Source organism: Manacus vitellinus, unplaced genomic scaffold, assembly GCF_001715985.3.
Source record: "Manacus vitellinus isolate BGI_N305 unplaced genomic scaffold, ASM171598v3 scaffold_6_pilon, whole genome shotgun sequence".
NCBI lineage: Eukaryota > Metazoa > Chordata > Aves > Passeriformes > Pipridae > Manacus > Manacus vitellinus.
In genome coordinates, this window is record NW_021940750.1 from 15,925,709 (window position 1) to 15,948,872 (window position 23,164).

The 23,164-nt window shown below is 36.6% G+C and overlaps 1 protein-coding gene across 1 annotated transcript in view; it reads left to right on the forward strand.

The window, feature by feature from the left end:
* NUBPL (nucleotide binding protein like) overlaps positions 1-22,549 on the forward strand; it is an 85,657-nt gene extending 63,108 nt beyond the window's left edge. The window contains exons 8-11 of the mRNA XM_029964081.1: positions 1,917-2,002; positions 7,558-7,678; positions 10,746-10,828; positions 20,367-22,549. Of these exons, the coding sequence (XP_029819941.1) occupies positions 1,917-2,002; positions 7,558-7,678; positions 10,746-10,828; positions 20,367-20,429 (353 nt within the window). The 3' untranslated portion in view covers positions 20,430-22,549. The remainder of the gene's footprint in view (positions 1-1,916; positions 2,003-7,557; positions 7,679-10,745; positions 10,829-20,366) is intronic.
* The last annotated feature ends 615 nt before the right edge of the window (positions 22,550-23,164 follow it).

Sequence of the window (23,164 nt, forward strand, 5' to 3'; positions counted from 1 at the left end):
TGAACCAGACTGCACGTAAGCTTCTACACAAAGATCCAGGGGATACCAAGCCAGCATCTTGAAAGAAGAGTGTGAATAAAGGTGTGAATCAACTAACGTGAGTGTATACACATAAGGCACAAATTTCCAATTTTGTTGGAAAAAAAGCATTTATAAACTTTTCACCCAAGTATTGAAAGATCCTTGTTCTACAAATGTACAGAAAACTCAAGGAGTCTAAATTATTTAGCTATGGCCTGTGCTTTTAGGGAAAGGTATATTCATTTTGTGAAATTAACCCTACCTTTCAGTGTTGGCTGAAAAGTGTAACCCTGTGCTTAGTGAAATGAGGAGCTAAGGTGGCTTCCACGTTATTCCTTGTGATGCTGTTGGAAAGAGGTTGTCTTGGCAAAACCAGCAAATTATTCGAATGCCAGAGTTTTAGCGAACAATAGGGAAATTGCATTTCCTTGGTACATTACATATGCCGTTCAGTTTTTGGACTTGTTTATAATACTATGTAAGGCAGAGATTGGCAGCTTTTCAGGAGTGAGGTGCCAGATAGTATTTTTCTTTCACAAATTAGAGGTTAAGAGCGCTGGCTGAAAACATTCAAATGCACTGTCAGGCGGTGTTTGGAAACGGCTGGCTGTCAGGCAGGCAAGGTGCCACCCGGCAGGAGGTGGATGGCATGAGGGACAGGGCTCCCTGTCCCAGTGCTGCCAGAGCCAGGAGTGCTCTCAGAATGCCAAAGCTTCTGATACTCTAGCCAGTGATGCCGAGGTTGTATGCCTCTGGATATCTACCCACCTCTTTCTTTGCTGTGTACACCAAGGATTGGAAACTGCAGGCCCAGTAGTAAAGTCTCTCTCAAGCATCTGAAATTGTCTGTTGTAGTGGCTGTTAGTGTGAAGTTTGACATAAATTTCCTGTGCATGCTTGGCTTAATGTCACTCTACATTTTTCTGTAACAGATACTTTTGACACTAGATGATCACAGTGAAACCAAAGCTAATCAACTGACAAGTAATGTCCTCTGGCACATTGCATTTTTTTAAAATAGGGATGAACATGAATGGTTTTGAGGAAATAATGTTTGAACCCCCTGAGCATATGGAAAAAGATGCTCTTTGTGAAGTGATGTGGAATATTCTAATGTCTCTATTGACTTTACAGGCTGTATTCTGCAGGCAGAAGTAATACAATAATACACTAATACAGTATATGATAGTAACCTGTAGGCTTACTTTACTTTAGAATCTAAACTTTGACAAAGAGCTCTAGCTGTTTTATGTGCTTAATAACTCTTGGAAGTACTAATTATCAGATAACCCGTAGCCATGTCTGAACAGTCTGAGCACTACACTTGATTCAAACCTAGTGCAAGTTTGCATGAGTTGGCCTCTTCTTGTTACCATTCCTACAAAGTCACTGGTGTTGTGTCTAGTGTGACACGTTTGAAGACTGTCAGTGCTTGTATCTGAAGGCATCCGGGTCCGGTCTGATGACAGGCAGCTGCCTCTTGATTTTAGGACAAGGCTTATTGTTAAATTAAAAGCTTTCAAATGTAGTTATGGCATGAGACAGTTACTGTGTAGATATTCCCAGAGTACCACCTCTGCAACCTGTCAGCATATGGACCACATTGTCTTCTATCCGTCATCACATGACAGTAGATAACTTTTCTCATTTAGAAAATATAAATGGTTTCTACATAGAAAAAGTTATGATGAAAATATTTAAATTATTTTTATTACTTCATGTCTTATCTCTTTTTTTGGTCATTGCATTATAAAAAACATGGCATCACTTTCTTCCTTAAAAGCATATAAATGTGTGACTACTTTGAAGTAGTAGTATGTACTAAATAATCAAAATATTTAGCAATATAATTAATAATACACATTTTAATGGGATTTCATATTTTCTTTACCTAGGAGCTGTGATCATCTCCACGCCACAAGATGTGGCTTTATTGGATGCACGCAAAGGAGCTGAAATGTTTAGAAAAGTCCACGTACCTGTAAGCCTCTATGTTAAAAATATCAGTAGATTTTTCTTCCCCAAAATGTAAAAAAAAATTTCATATGAGGCAATAGATGAACATTCAGAAATCATTTGAATTTCATAAATTCTTGTTAAAAGAATTGGAATACATCTTATGTCTTGGAACTTGCTTTAACAGAAAGGAAAGATTTTTTGTTAGGCTGAGGTCATAATAATATGTGATTTCTTTTAAATCAGTTTGTTTAATCATGTGGAATGGATCAGGTTGCTAAACAGAGTATCTTATGAAGTAATGTGTGCTTTTCAATTAAACCTGTCTTACTATTTCCCCATTATATGTCCTCTTCATCACTGTCTGTGTTAGAGCTTAAAATCTGAAATTTCTTGAAATGTAGAAAAATCATATATTGGTATATTCTAAGAAGATTTAAGTTTTGGGGAAGATAAACATGTTTAGAAATGTCACATTGCCATTTGAAGGGCTCTGTGACTATCATGACAAGTAGAAGGCTGTATAATCACTATTTTTCATGAGGTTTGTAGCTTATATCTTGGCTTTCTTATTTGGGAAATACAAAATTTAAGAATATCCACAATTAGGGGAAAATATTAAACAGGCTGACATCTTTGACTAGATATCTTCTATATGTGCTACAAGTATCTAAGTCACTGAATGTTATACTCCAGAGTATGGTTATGTAGAGATTAATTTTTCCTTTGAAATGGGCATTCATGAAAAAATAAAAACTGAAATGCTTCCTTATCATAAACTGTAAAGAAAAAAAGATGATTTCTTGCTTACCTGTGTGAAGATTACTTTTGCTCTTTATTAAGAAAGGAAATTTGTTTCGTAGCTAGTGCTTTGTTAATTTAAAAAATGCAACAGAAAGTTGAAGTGACTGCTTTCCCTTTTTTTTTAATTTACAGAATAGCTTAACAAAAGAAATACTTTGATAAATTCACTATTATTAACTATTCCTTAAGCATATTTGCATCAAAATAAAAATATAGTAGCATTTATAACTTGCTGCTGGAAGGAAAAAAAGAATAACATATGGAATGTTTTGTTTTGATTCTATGTTTGGGTTTGCTAAAATTATGTAAAATAATTTTCTTCAATTTACATTGTGTTCAAGTCAGCACTTCGCTGAATTTTGCTTTTGTTTTAATGAGAAATTACCAAGATTGCTTTCTAAGACTGTTTTGTTCAATGTTTTTGAAGAGAATGGCCTCTAAGAAAGTCATACATTCTAGGGTAGGCTTAGCTAACATTAATTTGACTAGTGGTAGGTAAGATATTAAGTATCATCTCTTTTGGTTCGTTGGAATTTTCGGATCTTGTTAAATCAAATGGAAGTACCAGTAAAGCTGTTATGCCAGATGTTGAGTTTGAATGGGCTTGAACCAGTCATGAGGTCTTGGTTTTTCATGATGCTGCTTCATTTTATTCTGCCTTTGAATGTACGTGACTACAGGTGCATCATTTACTTCTGTTTTAAAGCAACTCCTGCCAATGTATTCCATTTCTAAGTGTCAGCTAAATCTGAGGATCCAAAGAAAATGTAGTTACATAAGTTTTGATGGAAAACGTCAAACCTGAGGTTTACGTCAAAGAGGTGGAATCTGTGGGACTGTGCTAAAATTATGTATCCTGGTTATATAATTGACTGATCTTTAAAATTCTAATCTCTAAAATCTTTAATCTTTAAAAAAGTGCTTGCAAAGATTTTATTTTTCAAAGAAGCAGAGAGTACATAGGTTGCAGAATTATGCTTTTTTTATATTTAATGAACTGCAGTCTCTCCCGTGTACATATAGGTCTGCATCTACCACCTGCCTCTCATATCTACTGTCATGAGTTATCAAAGACTCAGATGACACATGTAGTGTTACCACAGTAAAGTCACAATCGTTAATGTTGTTTGTTTGTCCTTTACAGTATCAAAATTAAAGTAGAATAACTGAAGGAACTGATGAAAAGCTGACAATGAGAGCGTTAAAACCAGGATTACAGCACAAAATTTTCAGTCCTAGGACATGGTCGTTAAAAGAGGAATGTCATCTCTTGTGCAGTGCAGCACACCTACACTTCCAGTACAGAAGGAGTTTTGCTAAGTGGTGCTGACTCCTATCAGAACAAGTTTTTAAGATTCTTGCTCATTATGTGAGTTTGGTCAACGTTTTCTTGCATTCCAGAGGGTGACTCAGAGTGAGTAACTTTGAGTATTTAGGAAAAAAATTGCCTATTTTCACCTGCTGAAGTTGAGTTCAGTTCAGTATGGTTTATCTCATCAATCATATCCCTGAAAGAAAAAGACAGGGTTTTAGTTAAATCTGCAACTTTTTTGGAAGGTTACATTGTGGATCTTTTAGGTTTCAAAAAACTACTTAGATAAACTCAGCTATGTATTTCCTTCTAAGTTATACTAAAATTGCTTGTTTGGCTATGTTCTTTCTGGTATATCTGTAGTATCCAGAGTAGCCAGCCAAGATTATGGCTTCATACTGGGAGCAGATGTTAGAGCCAAAAATTGCTCATTATAAGATGAAAGGTAGGAAGACAGAAATATTGTGCATGTTTACTTGAAGCACTAGTGTGAAGTGACTGACTCATGGGTACGTAGGAAGTTGATGGCAGACTGAGGAACCGTAACCCATCAGATTGAAGTCAGACCTCAGCACCATCCATCCTTGAGTACAGTGAATGACTTCAGTGGGTTTATTGTATCCTGGTGTAAATACTGAGAGCTTTCATTTTCTTACTGTATTTTCTCTAACTTAGAAGGTAGTATATTTGGATTTAGGCATGGTTTATTGTGTAACCAAAAGGTTAGTTAAGCACAAGAAATATGTAAACATTCAGAAACTGTGTGCAGATAACTCATAATGAAAGGTTTCTTCATTTCCTGTTATTTCTTGATAGATGTCTCTTCACCATTTAAAATAACGATTTGACTAAATGAAATTCAGTTCCATGCATTATAACCATACTCTCCTCTGCTGCAATAGATTAGCTACTGCATTATGATTCATATAGTAAATACTAGTTTTCATGTCATTACTGAGCCAAGTTTGCCAAGAAATTTACAGGAAAAGGAGCTCACTAAGGACTGGAATAGTATTCTCACATGCTTACGGGATAGTTTGTGTAACAGCTGCTTTGAATCTATTAAAAGTCTATTATTTGAGCAGGGAAATGAGAGTTATTACTGACTTCATTAGCAAGACACATTACTTTGTAGATTTAAAAACTCTGAAGATCATAGTGAACTCTTTTCCTTCTTTAAATATGTGTGCAAAAATATGCATGGTAAAAATACTTCAGCAGAAGAGTTGTGTGTTTGCACAAATTCTGTATTAAAGTTAGTATTTTTAAGTTGCATCTTAATATTAAAAAAAAAATCTTCATACTCCGGAAGAATGGTTTATGTATTAATAAATATGCAATACTCATTGGTTGACAAACAGGACCAACACTAAAAGGTTATTGTGTAATGCTAGAACATTATTTGCTTTTAGTAAGGTTTGTTGAAATGGAAAGAAAAAGGACAGTAAATAAGGCCTCTAAAACTGATAAAGCATTGAAGATACAGCTGTATCTCAGCATTTGCATTAAATGTGGCAGAAGGACTTCTTAGTTATTAGGTTATCAAAGAATTAACAACATGGTTGTAATAGTCCTTAACTATTCACAAAACAATAGTAGACTACAAAACTTTTTCTTTTATTGTAAATTTGCTAAATTATAAATGTCGTGTGACTACTTTGAAGAGAACAGAAAGTTCAAACTCCAAGATACCTGAAAATGAATTAATTAAAGTGTACATTTCAAATTATCTTTTTTTTCTTCTGTGCTGTCAAAAATGGCTTCCCTGTATCCTGGTGAAAATAATATTTTTCTTTTGCCAAATCATACTCCTTCTTGTGTCCTTCAGTTTACCAACACAGTGCAAATTCCATGACTCGACTTTAAGGAGAGCAGGATGAATGCCTGCTCAATGGTCATCCATAGAAGGCTGTGGCTGTAGAGATCCCTTGGACACGTAGTATGTCGTGTCTCTCCTAGTTTAAGAACTGGATGAGAAAATTACCTACAACAATGTGCCAGTAAATAGAAACTTGTTCCTCTTGCTCCTCTCGCAGTCTCTGGGAGAGAGTAGAAAGTAGGGAAAGTCAGTTTGTGGTATTAAATTGAAAATGGGTAATTTTTTTTAAAATGTTTTTATTATTTCTTAAAATGTTCCTTGCTTAAAACCCTCTGAGAGTTTTACATAAGTAAAGAAAATATACCTCATGGTGTTATAGAAAAAACAGGTGACCATCTTTTGATAATTTTAGCTTTTGATAAATTTAGCTTATAGATAAGGAAATTTTTATTAGGATATTGTAAATAACATGCTTTTTTATTTTTAAGTTTGGTGCCAGGAGTTGTACATTCACTTTTAATTAAATAACTATATTTGTTGGTTGCATTGAACACTGGTGCATCCTTTTAGATATGCTTCATTAGTGTAGTGATTATGTTTCTTCTCTAGTAACTAGGCCAGCTTGTTCAAGCACAAAACTAGAAGGCTCAGGGAAATGTAGAAGTACAAAGTGCTGCAAAGTAAATAACAATATAAAATATATATTCATGTTTTTAAAACTTGACCATAGTTTGTGTGACATATCTAGATAGCATATAAATCTGAAAATGAAGTATTCTAACATGTAACCTTTAAGCAGGTCTTGTGTTAATTAACAGATGGGTAGGAACTTTCACCCTGTAGCATTTGAATGCTGTTTTATCACTTCTGGAAATTCTCCTCTGCCTTAGTGAAGAGTTTTGTTTACTAGGTGGACAAAATGAGATCAATGCTATCATTAGTGTTATTGTATATTGTGAAAGAATATTTTTTTGTGTGAATGATTTCACAAATTTTCATTTGGCATATTTTGTAAGGATGATGTTGAACACCTGGCTTCAATAGAAAGGTATCCAGGATGTGTGTATTAGACTGTTATGCTGTGGGTTTTGCCACTTAGTTTCACATAACTATTTCTTATGTTTGATCTTTAAAATGTGTTTCTGCTCTTCAGAAGAATAGCAAATCTGGTTCTTTTGGAAAACATTTCCCTACAGGATAATTTATAAAAATACCTTAAAAGCATATCTGATTGTGTAATTCCTCGTAATGGTGTGTTTTTATTTTGTGTTTCCTGAAACTGCAAAGTACAAAACTGTAAAACACAGCATGGAAATTCTTCCAGTATTCAGAGTTTGAAAATGAAATACTGGCAGGGAGGGTTCTTGGCAAGATAGGCCTGTGCAAGAGGTACCTTTCATTACAAATAAATCTGTTAATCTTTGAGAGGTATAAATGTGATAAAATTGAAATAATGCACAAATGATGGTGCAACTGAGATGACTAATAAGAACTGATAATGATGTTAATGAGTCTGATTCCTATTTTAAATGAGTACTCTGTGTGAATTTATAGTTGATAATCTATTCTTTATTGTCAGAGATGAATAATGGAAATACCAGTGCTTGAATGCCAGGTTTGAACATCCTTTCCTTTACTTTAACAGGTTTTAGGACTAGTTCAGAATATGAGTGTTTTCCAGTGTCCTAAGTGTAAGCATGAGACACATATCTTTGGAGCTGACGGTGTAAGAGATCTAGCAAAAACCCTTGGGTTGGATATTTTGGGTAAGAATATAGAAATGTTTTTATTTTTCAAGAAAAATTGAATGGTGTATGTGAAGCATGAACTGAAATATGGAACTGCATAATCCTAGATTACTCTATATTCAGACAGTGTTCAGATATAATAGAACTAATAAGTAGTATGCTATGTTCCTTGTCGTTCTTGTAATGGCAATGCTGACTGATTATGAAAATTCTTGAATTGTATCTTAAATCTCTTTGTATTTACCAGCAATCCAGAACGTGAATTGTTTTCTTATCAGTGTGCTGTATTACCTGAAATTGATTATACAGCAATTTTTACTAATAACCAAGAATTCTCTTTGGTCTTAGGACAGACCTAAACTCTGTCCAGTAATGTCAATAAATGTTTTCTCATTTATTTCATTTAAATTAAATGAATTGTTACATATTGACTTGGTGGAGACCTTATAGCATCCTAAAGGGGCTTATGGGAAAGCTAGAGACTTTTTGCAAGGGCAGGCAATGATAGGGCAAGGGGGAATTACTTTAAACTGAAGGAGGGTGGTGGATTTAGGTTAGATAGCAGGAAGAAATTCTTTACTGTGAGGGTGGCGAGGCACTGGCACAGGTTGCCCAGAGCAGTTGGGGATGCTCCATCCCTGGAAGTGTTCAAGGCCAGGTTGGATGGAACTCTGAGCAACCTGGTCAAATGGAAGGTGTCCCTGTCCATGGCAGGGGGTTTGGAACTAGGAGATCTTTAAGGTCCCTTCCAATTTCAACCATTCCATGATTCTGTGATTAGCCACAATTAAATGCATACTTATAAGCTAAAATATACATGAATCTTGAAAATATACATCACTATTTTAAAAAGGCATGGTTCAACCTGTGCTGTAAGTAAAGAATATAACGCAACATAATTAAGTTGGTAAATGGGATAATTGCATGCACTAATGATGTGTTTCCATGTATTACTGTAATTATCTCAATGATTTTCCATAGCCAATTCATTAAAAGGAACCAGGAAACTCACTTAGAAAGATCAACATAGAAACATCAAGGTCTGACATAGACATAAGATAGCAAGGCAACACATAATTAAAGACATGCTTTTGGGCTATCTTTTAGTTTTCTGAATATATAATGAGTTGTGATCGGGGCCCAAGGGGGCTTCTACACTCCTGGTTATGTGGATGGATGCAAATGCTCTGCGAGCAGTTGAATCAAACATGCATTTAGATACACAGGCACAAATGATGTACCGTGCCATTGGTCCCATAGGTGATTTGTGTTATTTCCTACGAGGGAAGAACTGATCGTGATTGTGTTTAATTAGGAGTGATGTGAGAGATGTACAGATTTAGCAGGGGATAGATGAGATATATGAAGAAAATGAGAGTGAAGTTTAACTTCAAACTGTCAGTGAAGTACCACACTAAGATTAAGAATAGTGCCTCAGGGGTTAAATTTAGAATCACAGTGCTTGATCTGATTAGTGCACTCCTCCTTCCAGGGATGACCATTATATAATAATACCATATGGTATTGTAAGAATTACTGCTTACAGATTTTACATTAATCTATCCCAAATGGAAGTTTCATTTCAATGTTATTTGAATTCTGCCCCAAAGCCTTGAGAACTTATTTTTACATATATATCTATAAAATATATATATTTAAAATTAGTATTTCTAAATTTATTTTGGTTGTATTTTGCAACATGGCTATTCTGTTTGTTTAAATAAGAATCTAGTGCTCCTTTGAAACCTGACAAGCTAGCATCTGACAAATTCCGCAAGGTAACAATGTGCAGGATTGAAAAGTATTTTCCTTCTACTTGCTCAGAGTCGGCTGCTATTAATTTTACCGAATACTTCATTTATTTTTGTTTGTGTCAGAAGACAATTAGCAGTTGCCAGAACACTTTCAGGTGTAGTTTATTATTTCATATACTTCTGATTGTCTTGTCTTTTTATTGTTCCCTAAAGGAAAATGTGATAAGGTTTGTGAGAAAGAGTTTTGTGCTGCTGATTTTTCTCTCTCTTTCTCTGAAATTTTTTTTTCTGAAGTTTGGTGGCCATAACTGTGTTTTGTTTGTATTCCTGCTTCCTTTGCATTCTGTTTTTTATTCTCTAAAGCTTTGTCAATTTTCATATAGTTTTTTTAATGTTTCTTTTTCTGCATACACTGAACCTCAATAATTTACACTGGCTTGGTTTGAGTTAAATAAATGTTGCTAAAGTGTACAAATTAAACTGATACAGTTTCTGACATCAGTCAGGGTTGAACTCAGGCTGTTCTGTCTTCGTCCATCCATGATGTAAAATGTAACTGTGTCTTCCATTGAAAGAAATTTGGTCTTAAATTCACTTTATAATTTTTTATGTAGCAGTGAACTAAACATAGGAACCTCCAAGTTTTTTGTAGTGCTGGAATCTGTATTTTGGAAAGTATGTTTCAGAATGGAAAAGAGCTGCTAATTGACTCTCCTTTAGAATGTTCCTTTCCTCTCTGACAGTTCTCTGCTCATTATAAAAGCAGAATATAAAGAAGATTTCTGTTGGAAAGAAGAATGAGCTGAATAGCTGTCCACCTTTGAATTGAATCCAAGGCCTAATAAGGGCAATAACAAATGCTATTATTTGGAAATTTAGTATTCAAAGAAGTCTTTGAACAGTGATTAAAATCTTAAAACAGCACAGAAAAGAGTATACGATGAGGAGATAGGCTGAAGAGTAAGTTGCATGATGAGCATTTTCCCAAAACTCAGGCAGTTCATTTAATGTATGCAAAATAATTTGTATCTCAGCCTGTGTTTTTCTGTTTGTTTGAGGCAAAAAGCCCTGCCTTCTGTGATAAATGACAATGCATGGTCCTTCCTATTCAGAGCATGAAAAGTCCAGAATAGTTTGGCATTATTTATTATGGATGTAAGGAAACTGTACTGCAGCCAGTATTCATTTTAAATGCTAATTCTTGGAGATTAAGTAATTCAAAGAATATACTGAACTGAAATTTGATATCAAGTTACTTCAGGGCTATTCTAAAGAAACATTTAAGAAGTATTAGGTCTTCACATATGTGTATCTTGCTATTTTTGATGCAGGAGACATTCCACTGCACGTTAATATACGGGAGTCGTGTGATTCAGGACAGCCTGTTGTGATCGCTCAGCCTCAAAGTGATGCTGTAAGTTTGGTGCATTGCACTTAAAGCAACAAAAAGCCCCCCTCTGAAAATGAGTGGAGAGGGCTTCTTGGTATTGCTGTTCGAAAAGTGTGTGTCTGAATGGAACTTAAGGAAATAAGGTAAAAGAAGTAACTCAAGCCCTTGATTTTGGAATGCTGGTCATCCGTTCTGCTTCTGTGGGTTTGGTTTTGTTTAATTAGGCTGAATCATTCGGTATAATGAAGATTTGATCCAGGTCCTGGCATGCCAAGAGGAGGAAGGTCAGTGTCAAGCCTCATGAGACCTTGCAGCTAATGTAGGTCCTCTAAAACTGTCAGTTGAGCCTTTGGTAGCTGAGCCTGGAAACTGTCAAAGGGTCCTGTCCAAAGATGTTTGGAACAAAACCTGCGCATTGTCAGTACCTGAGTTGTTTTCAGCAAGAAGTGGAGTAATTTACACACAGGAGGAAATGGGTTTTTCTGTGCATTTACCGTAATATTTTCTTGCCTGTGGAAAGTAGGAATTGGTGAGGTGGTGAGAGTCAGTTACACAAGTCTGTAAAGAAAAGCAGTTGTACATACAGAACTTCATTAATACTGATAGAGTAAGATTTTCCTGTCTGGTGTTTTCTTTCTCCTCTGCTGGAGTTTGTCTGCCAGGCTCTGTAGGGCAGGGTGCTGTGCATAGTATATGGCATGATGCAGCCTCACTTTTGACTGCTGCTTAGATGTTATAGTGAAAAAAAGTGATTAATGCTGATAATAGATGGTAGAATTAATTTGAGATAAGGTAGACTGTACCTATGGTACCTATTTATTTTTTAATATCATGATTGTTAGGCATATGCTGAAATACTTTTTTCCTTCCCAGTGTTTTAGAAGATTAAGAAAAAAGGGAGGACAGGATTAACATTGTCAATCCAGTGTTTAATAACACTGATTGGGATTCTGGAGGAACAGTGACAGTCTTAAAATTGTAATATGTCATTTTGTTTTGAGAGAGAAGCAGCAGCACTATTGCATGTTGATTTCTGATTGAATGCAATATTTTTGCTAGACTTGGGCAAGGCCCCCATGCTGTGGAATAATGTACTGATCTTGAGTTCAGGTCCTCCTTGTGAAAAGGAATTCTTATAATCCATATGGTAGTTTCTCTCTGGGAAGTTTGATCAGCAGTGTGAAGGTTTGAATGGATGCATGGCTTTGGTCAAAGTTGAAATAAAACAGCTGAGCAAACTAAGATGGAAGGCTCACAGCTCTCAGTATCAGAAATCTGTAATAACCAAGGGTCTGTAGCTTGCTGGACTATTGATCTAAAAATTCAGACATGGAGGATAGCATTCTGAAAATAAAAAAACACAAGAAAGTCTGTGTTGCCATCTGTTTGTCCTTGAACTATATTCTTGATAACAAAAGGATGGGTTATAATCACCTTTGTGGCAATTAAGTTAAATATGAAGAGGAATAAAGATTTACAAATATGTGTGACTCTGGGGAAAACTCTTTAATATCCTTCTCTGCCATTGTGTCTGTGAGATAATCATTCTTCTCAGAGAATGAGGTTTTCTTAAATGTCACTAATCTCTACAGAATAAAAAAGAATTTCCCTTTATCCCTGGTTTGCTTCTCATTTTAAAGACAGAAAAAATATTGTTGTTCTCTTATATTTTAAAAGAAAAAAAGAAAAATCAAATTCTTAGTACATAACTGATGGTGGAAGAGGTTATATAAGGTCAGATTCTAATCTTTAATACATGACACTCGTCACCATGTTTCTCAAGTAAACTAAAATTGTGGCTATTCATGCATGAACAATCACAAGTTTTCAGACAGAGAACAATATCTGCTGAAATTATCCCTGCTCTTGTCTCTTAAATGTGCGGGGGATTTTTATGCAAAATTCTGAGATGATTTTGTTAGAACGCACAAATCAAATACAGAATCATAGACCTGAAATAATACCCAGCAGATTCAAACAGTAGGGAATAAGGATGGTGATTTACTTTTTAGAAACCCAGCATAGTCCTTCTAAGCTCTGTCAAGCCTAGAATAAAGGGTGTTTCTAAAATATGCCAGTTAATACTTTTTTTGCTTACACATTTGCTGTGGGGTTCAACTTGCCTTGCGTATATATGAAAGTATAGCTCTGACTCTACACTAGAATTTCAAAATGTGTAAGCAAAGTTGTGTAAACTCATTATTTTAAAGCTTAAATGTAGTTAGTGGAAAAGAGGTTTTACAAATGACCAGGAAATTGCTAACAACTAAAAAAGAAAATTACTTGTAGAACTGTGCGTGTTTGAACTTAGAAAGTTATTCCTCAGGGAAGGCACAGAATACACAAGAATAATCTACTTATGGAAAAGGCTGACAATATAGCTAAAGGATATGAAGGTTTAATGGCTGGAGTTCTCTTCTGGTGAAGCTTGAGGCAGTCCTCAGGGAGAAATAAACAGTACTGGTAAAATGATTTTGCTCTTGGTATAACATTGCCTATGCTAGTGTTTCTGTCAGCTTAGTTGTTTAAATTGTGGCTTTTTCTTAGCACTCTTCACTGACAAAACTTTGTTATGTGCTGTAGAAAATTGAATATGGCTGTACTCGCATGTCAGCCTAACGCAGCAGTTGAGAGTGACCAGAGGTCCTTTACAAAAAGCTAATAATTTCTTAGTTTAATCAACAGTGAGGACTTAACAGATCCTTCTGGAGATTAGTTGAGCATTTCTCTCCTCTATCAGGCTGTGAAGGTGGATTGGCTGCTTAGGGCTTCATTTTTTCGCTCACTCAGACATACAGAAGAGTCTCTAAACAGCAAAAGCTAGTAAAGGAAAATCATGAATGGTACTAAAATGGTAGAATGGGGGAAAAAAGTAGGGTAAAAGGTAGTCAGGGAAAACAAGTGAGGAGTCACTGAAACCAGGTGGAATTGATTATGCTCAGATGTAGGAAACCTCCTGTGGACCGTGGGAAGGAGCCAGCAGCAAAACAGGTGTTTGGAAGAGGCATCCTGAAGCTTGCAGATAAGAGGACTAGAAGCACAGCAAGACATACAGAACATGATTAATTGCAATGCAGTCATTGTTCCACCAAATGAGTTGTTTAAATGCCCAGTGAATTCTCCATCAACACTGGGAGAAGAGATAGGGGTTGCTAAGATCTCTTCCATTTGTGAGTGCAAAACCCAGAGTGTGGTGGTTATCTTGTGCAGAATTCTTGCTAGAAGCTTCTGAGTGTACCACAGCCTTCATGGCACAGTGGATTTATTATTAATACCTTGGTAGAACAGACGGGCTGTCTTTGACTGTTGAGCACCAGTCTCCCACCTGTCTTAAGGCTGAAGAAGCAGCTCAAACAAGTACGAAAATCATTTGCTGTACCAGTGTGTTCCTTCACATCCTAAAAGTTGGGATGTATATTGGGATGACATTTCAGGGAAGAGACATGCAGGAGGCTGAAGCCAGCAGTAGATGTTGTCTCTCATCTTCTTGTCTTGGGAATGAGATGTTTAAAAAAAATATTGTGGAGGAGAGGTGATACACCTCTAAGGTTCATCAGGGATAATGTAGTCAAGACAGCAGTGAAGTCATGAAAGAATGAAGTTTAGATGTCACCTTTTTGCCCTTCATTGTTGAAGAGATAGTGACATTTCATGACAAAATATAGAGAAGATGACTGCTTTTGGGGGGAAAAAAATCAAATTCCAGGAAACTCATAATGGTCAGTTAGTTCCTTAGTGTTTTCTTGCCACATGTTGTTATGGAAAGCATTTGGAATCTGTTAAGGAAAAATACTGAGTTCCCTCTTGTTCCTCAAAAATCAGGTAGAGTATACTGGGAAAGCAAGGAAAGGTGAAAAGAAGCAAAGCCGGTGCCCCTTCTCCTCGTGGCCTCAGAACATGGCCACCTCTCCAACTACAACTACTACAGCCTTCTTTTCCAGTCTGGGTGATATGTTTATATTTTGTAGAAGCACTCATTGGCTCAACCCCAAGGGTAACCACCCCCTGGGGGGTTACCATTTTATAACTTCAGGGGGAAAACTCTTTTTTCCCCCACCACAATTATATATAGGTAGAGTGTTGGAATCCCCATATTGCACAGCCTTTTGCATGTGTGCACGAACTTATACGCAGTGTGGTGAGGAATTTATGACTTGGATAGAACAGCTAACCTTGTCCTGGAACAAGGAAACCAGGACCTGTGGCTGAAAAACATGCTTAATGTCATCATATCCAGTTTGTGATCAAGACCAGTGTATAATACAGACCCCACATACTTCTTGAGGGAAGTTCTGTTACTATCTAGCGCACATTTAACTATGTGGAATATATTCAACACTCTTGCAGCTTTTGTATATTCATATATAATGGTGAAGGATTTTTAGTCCAAAAAATTGCACACTGTCTGTAAGGGGAGAGGTAAAGCCCAGTCAGGTGGAAAGCAGGGACACAGGGCATCCGCAGTTTGACATAACAGAGCAAAATAAGTCTGGTTAAAAATCCCTTTTCAATTAGAGCAGAATGTTATCAGCCTTACTGTGGTGTCATCCAAAGAGACGGCTGAAATTTATATTCGGAAACACTTTTCCTGTAGAACTCTGTGAAAGGGTGATGTGTAAGTAGGGTAAAAATGTACAGCCTTTTAAAGCTTGCAAGAAATAGTTGGAGAAAAATTGAAGTACTGGTAGCAAATAATCATAGAATCGTATTTGGTGGTGTTTAGCTGTCATCAATAATTCCATTTAATGAGTGGTCAATCTATTGTGTAATATCTTTAAAGAAAAGCAAACCCCAAAGAAGGCTGCATGATATGATTTATAATATGCCTTATTATCAAGGCTTCCTTTGAATGATCACAGTAACATTTGGTATGTGTAGGTTCAATTCCTTCATTTGGGGTATAGGTAGTACACTATCAGAACTTCACTTATGGTTCTCTCCGCTGAAGGAAATTCTGAGTGGTAGGTTAGTCTGTTTCAAGGATGTTATTGTGCTGCATTTGATTTGCGCTGTTCTACTTAACCATGTTTTCTGGACAAGATGTCTTTTTAGATGTCTGTAATGGTATCTGAGTGATGTATATGCATAGTGGCACCTTGGGGTATCAGTATTACCCAGCTGAGGCTCCCTCAGAGTGTCTTGGCTGTTGCAACTGCTATTATGTAGGATTAACAGGAAATTTCCCATGAGTACTAGGGGTTTTTCTTTAAGATTTTAGTTTCATAAATGCAGCTTACTTACCCATCTCTTTAATTTCATCTTATAATGTGTGGATTGACTTTTATTGTCTCATTAAGTCTCTTCTCTGAGCTGAGACTTCTGGCAACTCCTGCCAAGCTACAATGTACATGCAAAAAAGAATCTTATGGTAGAACTGCCCAGAGGAGGACAGAGTGGGAAAGGCTCTGGACCTCTTGCAGCAATCAAGAATTTCTCTGGATGACATGAAGCTTTTATCTGAAGTGGCAGCTTATTTAAAGCTGTGTTTATCATCACGCTTTTAGCGCCTTCTGAGTTGACCACAGTAAAATACAGACATTAGAGGGCAGCTCCAGTCACGCACTGAAGGCTGGAGTTGTGTCAAAGTAGCAAGCAATTTCCATGGAAATTAAAGTTGTTTAAAAATCCGATTGAACTGGAAAATGGACTGTGGTTGAGCAGAGAGTGCTAATAAGAACAAAAGCTACCAACTATTATTTTCATGTAGATGGCAGCTAAGTCTAGTATGTGATAGTCACTATTTAATTAGTTGTTCATGGTTGCTAGCTTCCTTTAGCAATGAGTAAAGTATAAGCCCTAACAGCTCAGCTGAACAGATTTAAATTCCTTTTCCTTCTCTACAGGTATAGTAGCATCCACAGCATTTGATATTCCAGACAGTGAGGACTTGCATAGATTCTCCTTCGGATGGCTGGATAAAGCATCTTAATAATCTTGGAGTCTTGCAGTAGGAGTTAGAAACCATGTTGGTACTGGGATTTATACTCTTTGGTGTATTAGGCCTGCAACTGTGTGATGTATCAGTATGCTTTTTCTCAGTTGCTGATCTGAAGTTGTTTGTATGCAGTAGTTTGGGTGAAGGCAAATGTCATATCAGCTATGTGTTTTGACTTTGTTGATTGTAAATTGGATTTTGTGTTTGTGTTGCAATTGCACTAGATACTGGAAGCCACTAAAGTGAGATGGTTTCAGGCTAAGAGCTGCACTTCAGCGGAAGGCAAACCTGCAGGTCAAGCCAAATCAATCCAATCCAATCCAATCCATGAGAACAGGGCAGTCTCAGCTGTGACCTGTGCAGTCTGTTTGCAGTAATCTTAGCAGCGATGCATACTTCCCTCACGGATAAGATTTTTAGGGAGAATGAAATGCCATAACTGAAAGTCTCATATTTCTCTAAGATTACTGTAGGGCTTAATTAGATGAGCTAATAAATAACCTTGCAGTTTAAATCTACCTGTCTATTATCGCATGAAAATACAGATTCATTACAGAGTAAGGAATCAGGATGTTCTCTGATTATTTAGGCTAAGTAGGACTTTTCAGTCTATTTCTGTGAACTTCGTTGCAAGTTCTCCATTTCCTACTCCACCATCTCTACTGCCATTAGTCACTTCATTGTTGGTTGTGCCCTGGAGGTCCTAAGAACTGTACACTTCTGGCAGTGTTTGTACCAGTGTCTGAGAGGTGAGCAGTCTCTCACATAGCTGTTATGCAGCTCTTTGGGCTCTGTGAATGTCACCTCTGCCTCTGCCCTTCCCTGTGTTCCTCTCAGATGCCATCTAGGCAGTGTTCATAATAAACAAGTCTGGTCTGATTTTAGGACATTGTCTTCCTGTGCACTTCTTCATTCTTGTGAAGCAGGGAGAATGATAACCGCTGTGTTATTGTTGAATATAAAGTTGTCCATCAGCAAAAAAATGGTTTTCAGAAAGTCTGTAAATCATTCCTTTAGAGCTTTCAAACATAAAGGGAATAACTGACCTGTAAAGTTTGCTTTTATCCTATTAAAATGAAAATGGTGAGTGATGAATAAGAACTCATCCTTTACTTTTTCTCTTCTGGTTTTCCACCCAGAAAGGAAATAATAAACCCTGTCCATTTTCAGTTGCAGCCTGACTTCTTTTGCTTAGTAATGACGAAGTAAACAGCTGAACTGTGCTCTCTGTCTACAGATGCCACGTTGGAAAGATCATGAGTAGGAGAAACTATTCAATACACGTAGGGTTGTTTTTATGTAATGCATATTGACAGTCACCAAGATTCCATTTAGACCTTTCAGGTATGTTGATTGATAGACAAGCCCTCACTGCTAGCTAAAGGATTTGTTCAAAGGTAGGAAACTAAGGCTCGAAACAGTTGATTTTTGTTGAAGCCAGGTTACTGGTAGGATTCTCTACTGACATGTATGAGATACTAGTCTGTTCAAAAGACAAAGTAGTGGTCTAGGAAAACAGAAAAAAAGGGATGTTTAGCAGGTAAGACCAAGTGTTGATAACTGTGGGGCTAGGTAACACTGGCATGCTGGCTACAAGGAGTTGTACCAGGAACCTCCTGTTGCAAAGTGGCAGATAGCTGCTTGGCAAATAAGAGTCAGTGTACACTGGGAAATTGTTACTCAGACACTCATTAACAGTATTTTTGGGGAAAAAAATCTCAAGTTTATTGGGATCTTGACATAGGGTAACATTTATACAAGCAATCAAGTCTGTTTATGGTGGATTTACAATTCTGTGTACAGTTTGGTCAACTCTGGAGCAGAGAAACAGCCTGGGCAGTCTCTAGAAGGGGCCAGATTTTCTATGCAGGTTGTTAATTGACTCATTAAGATGCATGAATTGATTTGTGCAAAGTGGGAGCTGCCTGCGGGACTGTTCAAGAGAGTTCAAAATTCCCACCTGGAGTGCTCCTAGACCAATTAGTCAAACATTTAACTGCAAAGGCAGCTTGACTTCAGTCAGTCACCTTATTTCAAATTAGGCCATTATCTTATCTAGGAGAGTGGGTAGTTGGGGAGTAGCTGGACCACCCAGGGAATTAGTATCTGAGTGAGGTGGGTGTTGCACACAAGCTGTGTTACCCAACTGCACTGCAGTTGTAGCCGTAGGTGTTTTAATTTCATGGTTGTGAATTAAGTTCTATAGTTCATTCTATAGTTCTTGCCACAAAGTCATGCATATGGGAGAAAACAATTCTACCTTGGTGTCTGCCTTCCTTGCAAACTCATAAAATTACACTGCTTTAGTTTTAAGGTGATGTGAGCACTGAGACTGTGAGATGCTGGGGCTGGCAGTGCCAGAAAAGAAAATCCTACATGCTAGGAGCAACCCCTAGAAAAGAGGAGATGTGAATAGTGCATGGCCCTGCAAAAGGTTGACACGTGGTTCAGACTGGTGACAGCGGGAGTTAGTGGGAGCTACCAACCTTCCCTCCCTTCCCCTCAAACTCTGACCTCTGGCTTGTGTCAGTTCGTTTCCTATTTTAAAGGCTCATCAAGGATACAAGATCTAATTCATGGTTAGAGCTGTCTGAGAATGCTGCAGGAGGCAGGAAGGATCAGTGCATTTGGGGTTATTGTAGGAGTTTCTTCTAGTAAAACAGGGAAAGTTGTCAATATGGGCACCATATTCAGACTTACTTGAGAGGATAGAGAAGTAGGTTGGTGTAGTGAGTTTACCCTGGCCAGATACCCACTAAAGCCCCTTTCTCACTCTCCCTCTGCAACTGGACAGAGGAGAGAGAAAAAAACAGCAAAGGATTCATGAGTTGAGATAAGAGCTGGGAGAGGTCAGTGACTGATTACCTTCACAGGCAAAACAGACTCAAAGTGGGGATAGTACTTAAATATTACTAATAGGATAAGAGCCAAAGAGTGAGAAATAAAACAGTCTTAAAAAACACCTTCCCCCCACCCCTCCTTCTGTGTTCTCCCTCCTCCCCCCCAGTGGTGCAGGGGGACGGGGAATGGGGGTTATGGTCAGTTGTTGTTTCTGTCACTGCTCAGAGAGAGGAGTCCTCCCCCTGCTCCCAAACCCCACTTCAGTCTTTGGGAAAGATTTCTTTTTTTGAAAATACTTTAATTTTAAAAGTCTGAATAGGAAATTCTGTAGTGCAGTCTAGTCTGTAATTAATTGTCTCAAAAAAAATTTTTTGGAATGTTTTTGTTTTCTCTGATTCTCTGTCCTATGCATGGTTGTCATGGTTAGGGAAGTTTATAATTGATAGTACCTGTGGGACTAAAGAGCCTTATTCCTCCTCAACACTTCCAGGAGACTGTTGACTTTGTTTGCTCTTAAAGACAAATTGTTCAGTCAAGTTCTATTCTTAAAATAATAACTGAGTTAAATTTTAAAAACTCCCTCTCCCCTAGTATTTTAAATAATGCTTGTACTTATTTTATGTATTAATGCATCATTTTTCTGGAAAACAGACTAAATCGAACCCATTTATTTAAATATCTTTGGTTTTCTTTGAAGGTGTGTGAAAGAACAGATAACTAACGAGATGTAAAATGTTCCTTTTTATAGAAATGAAAGGTGCTAAATATATGTTTCTGTTTTTACAGGCTAAAGCCTATCTAAAGATAGCTATGGAAATAGTAAGAAGACTGCCAGTACCTCCTGCTTGAAGTATTTACCACAGAAACTTGCAAAAAAAGCCATCTTTGTTGCAACCAATGCAGAAGAGTCCTGCTACCTAATAATGTGGAGGCCATACCTTAGTTTTAAGAACTTCTTTAGGAGTTAATTTACCAGAGATTAAATTAAGATTGTGATATTTACTGGTTTTTGAATCATTGCTTGTCCATGTCCAAAGGGATTGAAGTGTGCAAACAATGATAGACAGTATTTAACTGCTGAATTGTAACATCATCAAGCATTTTTCACGTGTGCTATTTTATGAATGAAAACCAGCCTCACCACTCAAGGAGAATGATGAGAGGTATGCCAAAGGATTAATCCTGCTTAAAAACTTAAATTTTCAGTTCTCTTAATTTCTTTCAATTTTGGTTCAGCTTTTACATAGTTAACTATCAAACTGACCTTAAGTTCTGCAAGATTTTAACAAGAAAAGTCAGTTGTGCAACTGCTGTACTTTTTGTGTGTTCACCTTATAAGAAAAATTTAAAAATTCCACATATACTCTGAAGAGTTCTTGTGATGAATGGTGATCAGATTTATTCATTATCAGATCAAGTTCGATCATGAGGCAATTCATGGTTTAGTGAAGAATGGATTACATGACCCTGAGGCTTATTTCTTGACTGTTTTGCATTATAATAAACCCAGACAGAAGACCAGGTAACCGAGGTCTTCACTGAAAACCAGATGTTTTGCCTGAGCTCAGTTTGACAGGGAATGCAAATGATCAAGATAAATTAAATTTGTGATTGCATATTCCTACTACAGTGCAGCAACTTGGAATTTGAATATAAAGATATATTTTTGAAGTAAAGAAATATTTGGTCTTCAAACTGCACGGCCTTCTGGTTTGTTTTTTCATTGCCTTTGATCTCTATTTTTGTGTTAATGTGTGGAAGTGAAAGATTATGCCTTCAGGGAATGAGTTTCCATTTACAATTAGATGTTTGAGTTGACATTTAGGCTTTTTCATTTACACAATCAAGTATGAGTATCTTAAACATACATGTTAACCATACCATACTGTGAATTTAACCATACTAGGGAGTTCTGCTGTTGACCTCTGAGGAACCAAGGTTTTCCCTGTATTCCAAATACTTATTCAGGATTTTGGATGAATTGTTTTTTATTACTGAAGTGATATAGCATAAAAGTTGGTATAGATTTACATTAAGAATATATAAGTAATATGTACTCAGAATTTGCATGGAAAATCTAGGCACAAATGATGAGTTGAATTTCAAGCTTAGGTGATTTTGTAAATATGTAAATTACATAGTCCAAAACTGTGGATTTTTTACTTCAAGTCAATCTCTGAACCTCTTCGCCTTCAGCCTTCCCTGTGCAATCTCATAGCAGTGAGCAGTTATTTCAGTAGTATATTATCCCAGGCCCATAAATTTACAAAAATACTCCCTTCCTTTCAGTTGTCTGATATATTTTACAAAAATTAAAGCTGGCTTTGGGTTCTACCCTTTCATACTTTATTGATAACATTTTTTAAAATTAAATTTTATCTCTCTATATTTGTTCACTTTGCTTTACATATCGTAATTGCTGATATACCTGTCTCTAAGTAATCATGTGGTGGTTCTGGTATATTATAACCATAAATTTCAGTTGAAAAACTAGGATTTCTGGCTGGTTTTTAATTTAAGACAGTGATATAGTCTGAATTGTTAGCATTTGTTATTTTCATTCTGTTAAAAAGTTTTTGAATGTCTCTGACATCATCCAGTTCATGTTGAGACTGGGTGAACAGTCAGTATACAGATAGATAGTTGTTTGCTTTCCCTTTTGTTTTTTTTTTTCTCATTATTTCTTGGGTTAGTTGAAGGATGAAATTTGCTTTCAAATGTCCTTTTATTTTTACTCCTTTTTCTCTTTTTTTTCCCCTTTTAATTAAGTACTGTGGTTTTGCTCTGTTGAATCTTTCAACTGCAGAACTATTTTGAATGCCTTTATGAAGAAACTGGTTCTAATGATTAAACACAGTTTCTGTGCCAGTCTCTGAAAATTCATATTTAGTTAACAGTTTTGTGGAAGGATTACACAATGTAGTAGATTTATTGATTGAAAATTGTCAGTCATTTTCAATAAATATACATAATTGTACAGAGTCGGTTTAAGTGCGTTTAAGGGTAGCAATGGTCAAATCAAATTTAAAGTGAGAATGTATTGCTTTACGTCCCTCATTCTCATAACTGAGAAACTGTTTCCCAGCTCTTCTCCTGCAAAGTAAGTGAAGGGCATTAACAGAGTGTTACTACTGCTTAATGTTATACAAACACATATTCATATTTTTTATATTACATGTATGTATGTTAAGTATATATTAATGAATTCTAGTCAACATACTACATTTGAAATTGTAATTCATAAAATCTTTTATGTAAGTTGTATGGTGGGGTGTTTGGATCAGTCGGAGGTTTAGCAGGAGAAAGTGGTATTTAACTATAGCTTATAAATATAGATTATAGACTTGACACACAGTGCTGTTTGCTCTTTTCAACTCCACTATTTTACTTTAATCTCAGTGATATTTCCTAGTGTACTAGTAAATTGTTTTCTAAAAATGTTAATCCTAACAAGAGGGCCTGGCTTTCTTGATGTGTATGGGTAGGTGCTCTTTGCTCAGAAGCAATGGAGACTTGCTGCAAAAGTGCTGTGATCATGGGTTACTGGCACAGAATTATTAAAGTCTGTAGCAGTGTGAGCTACA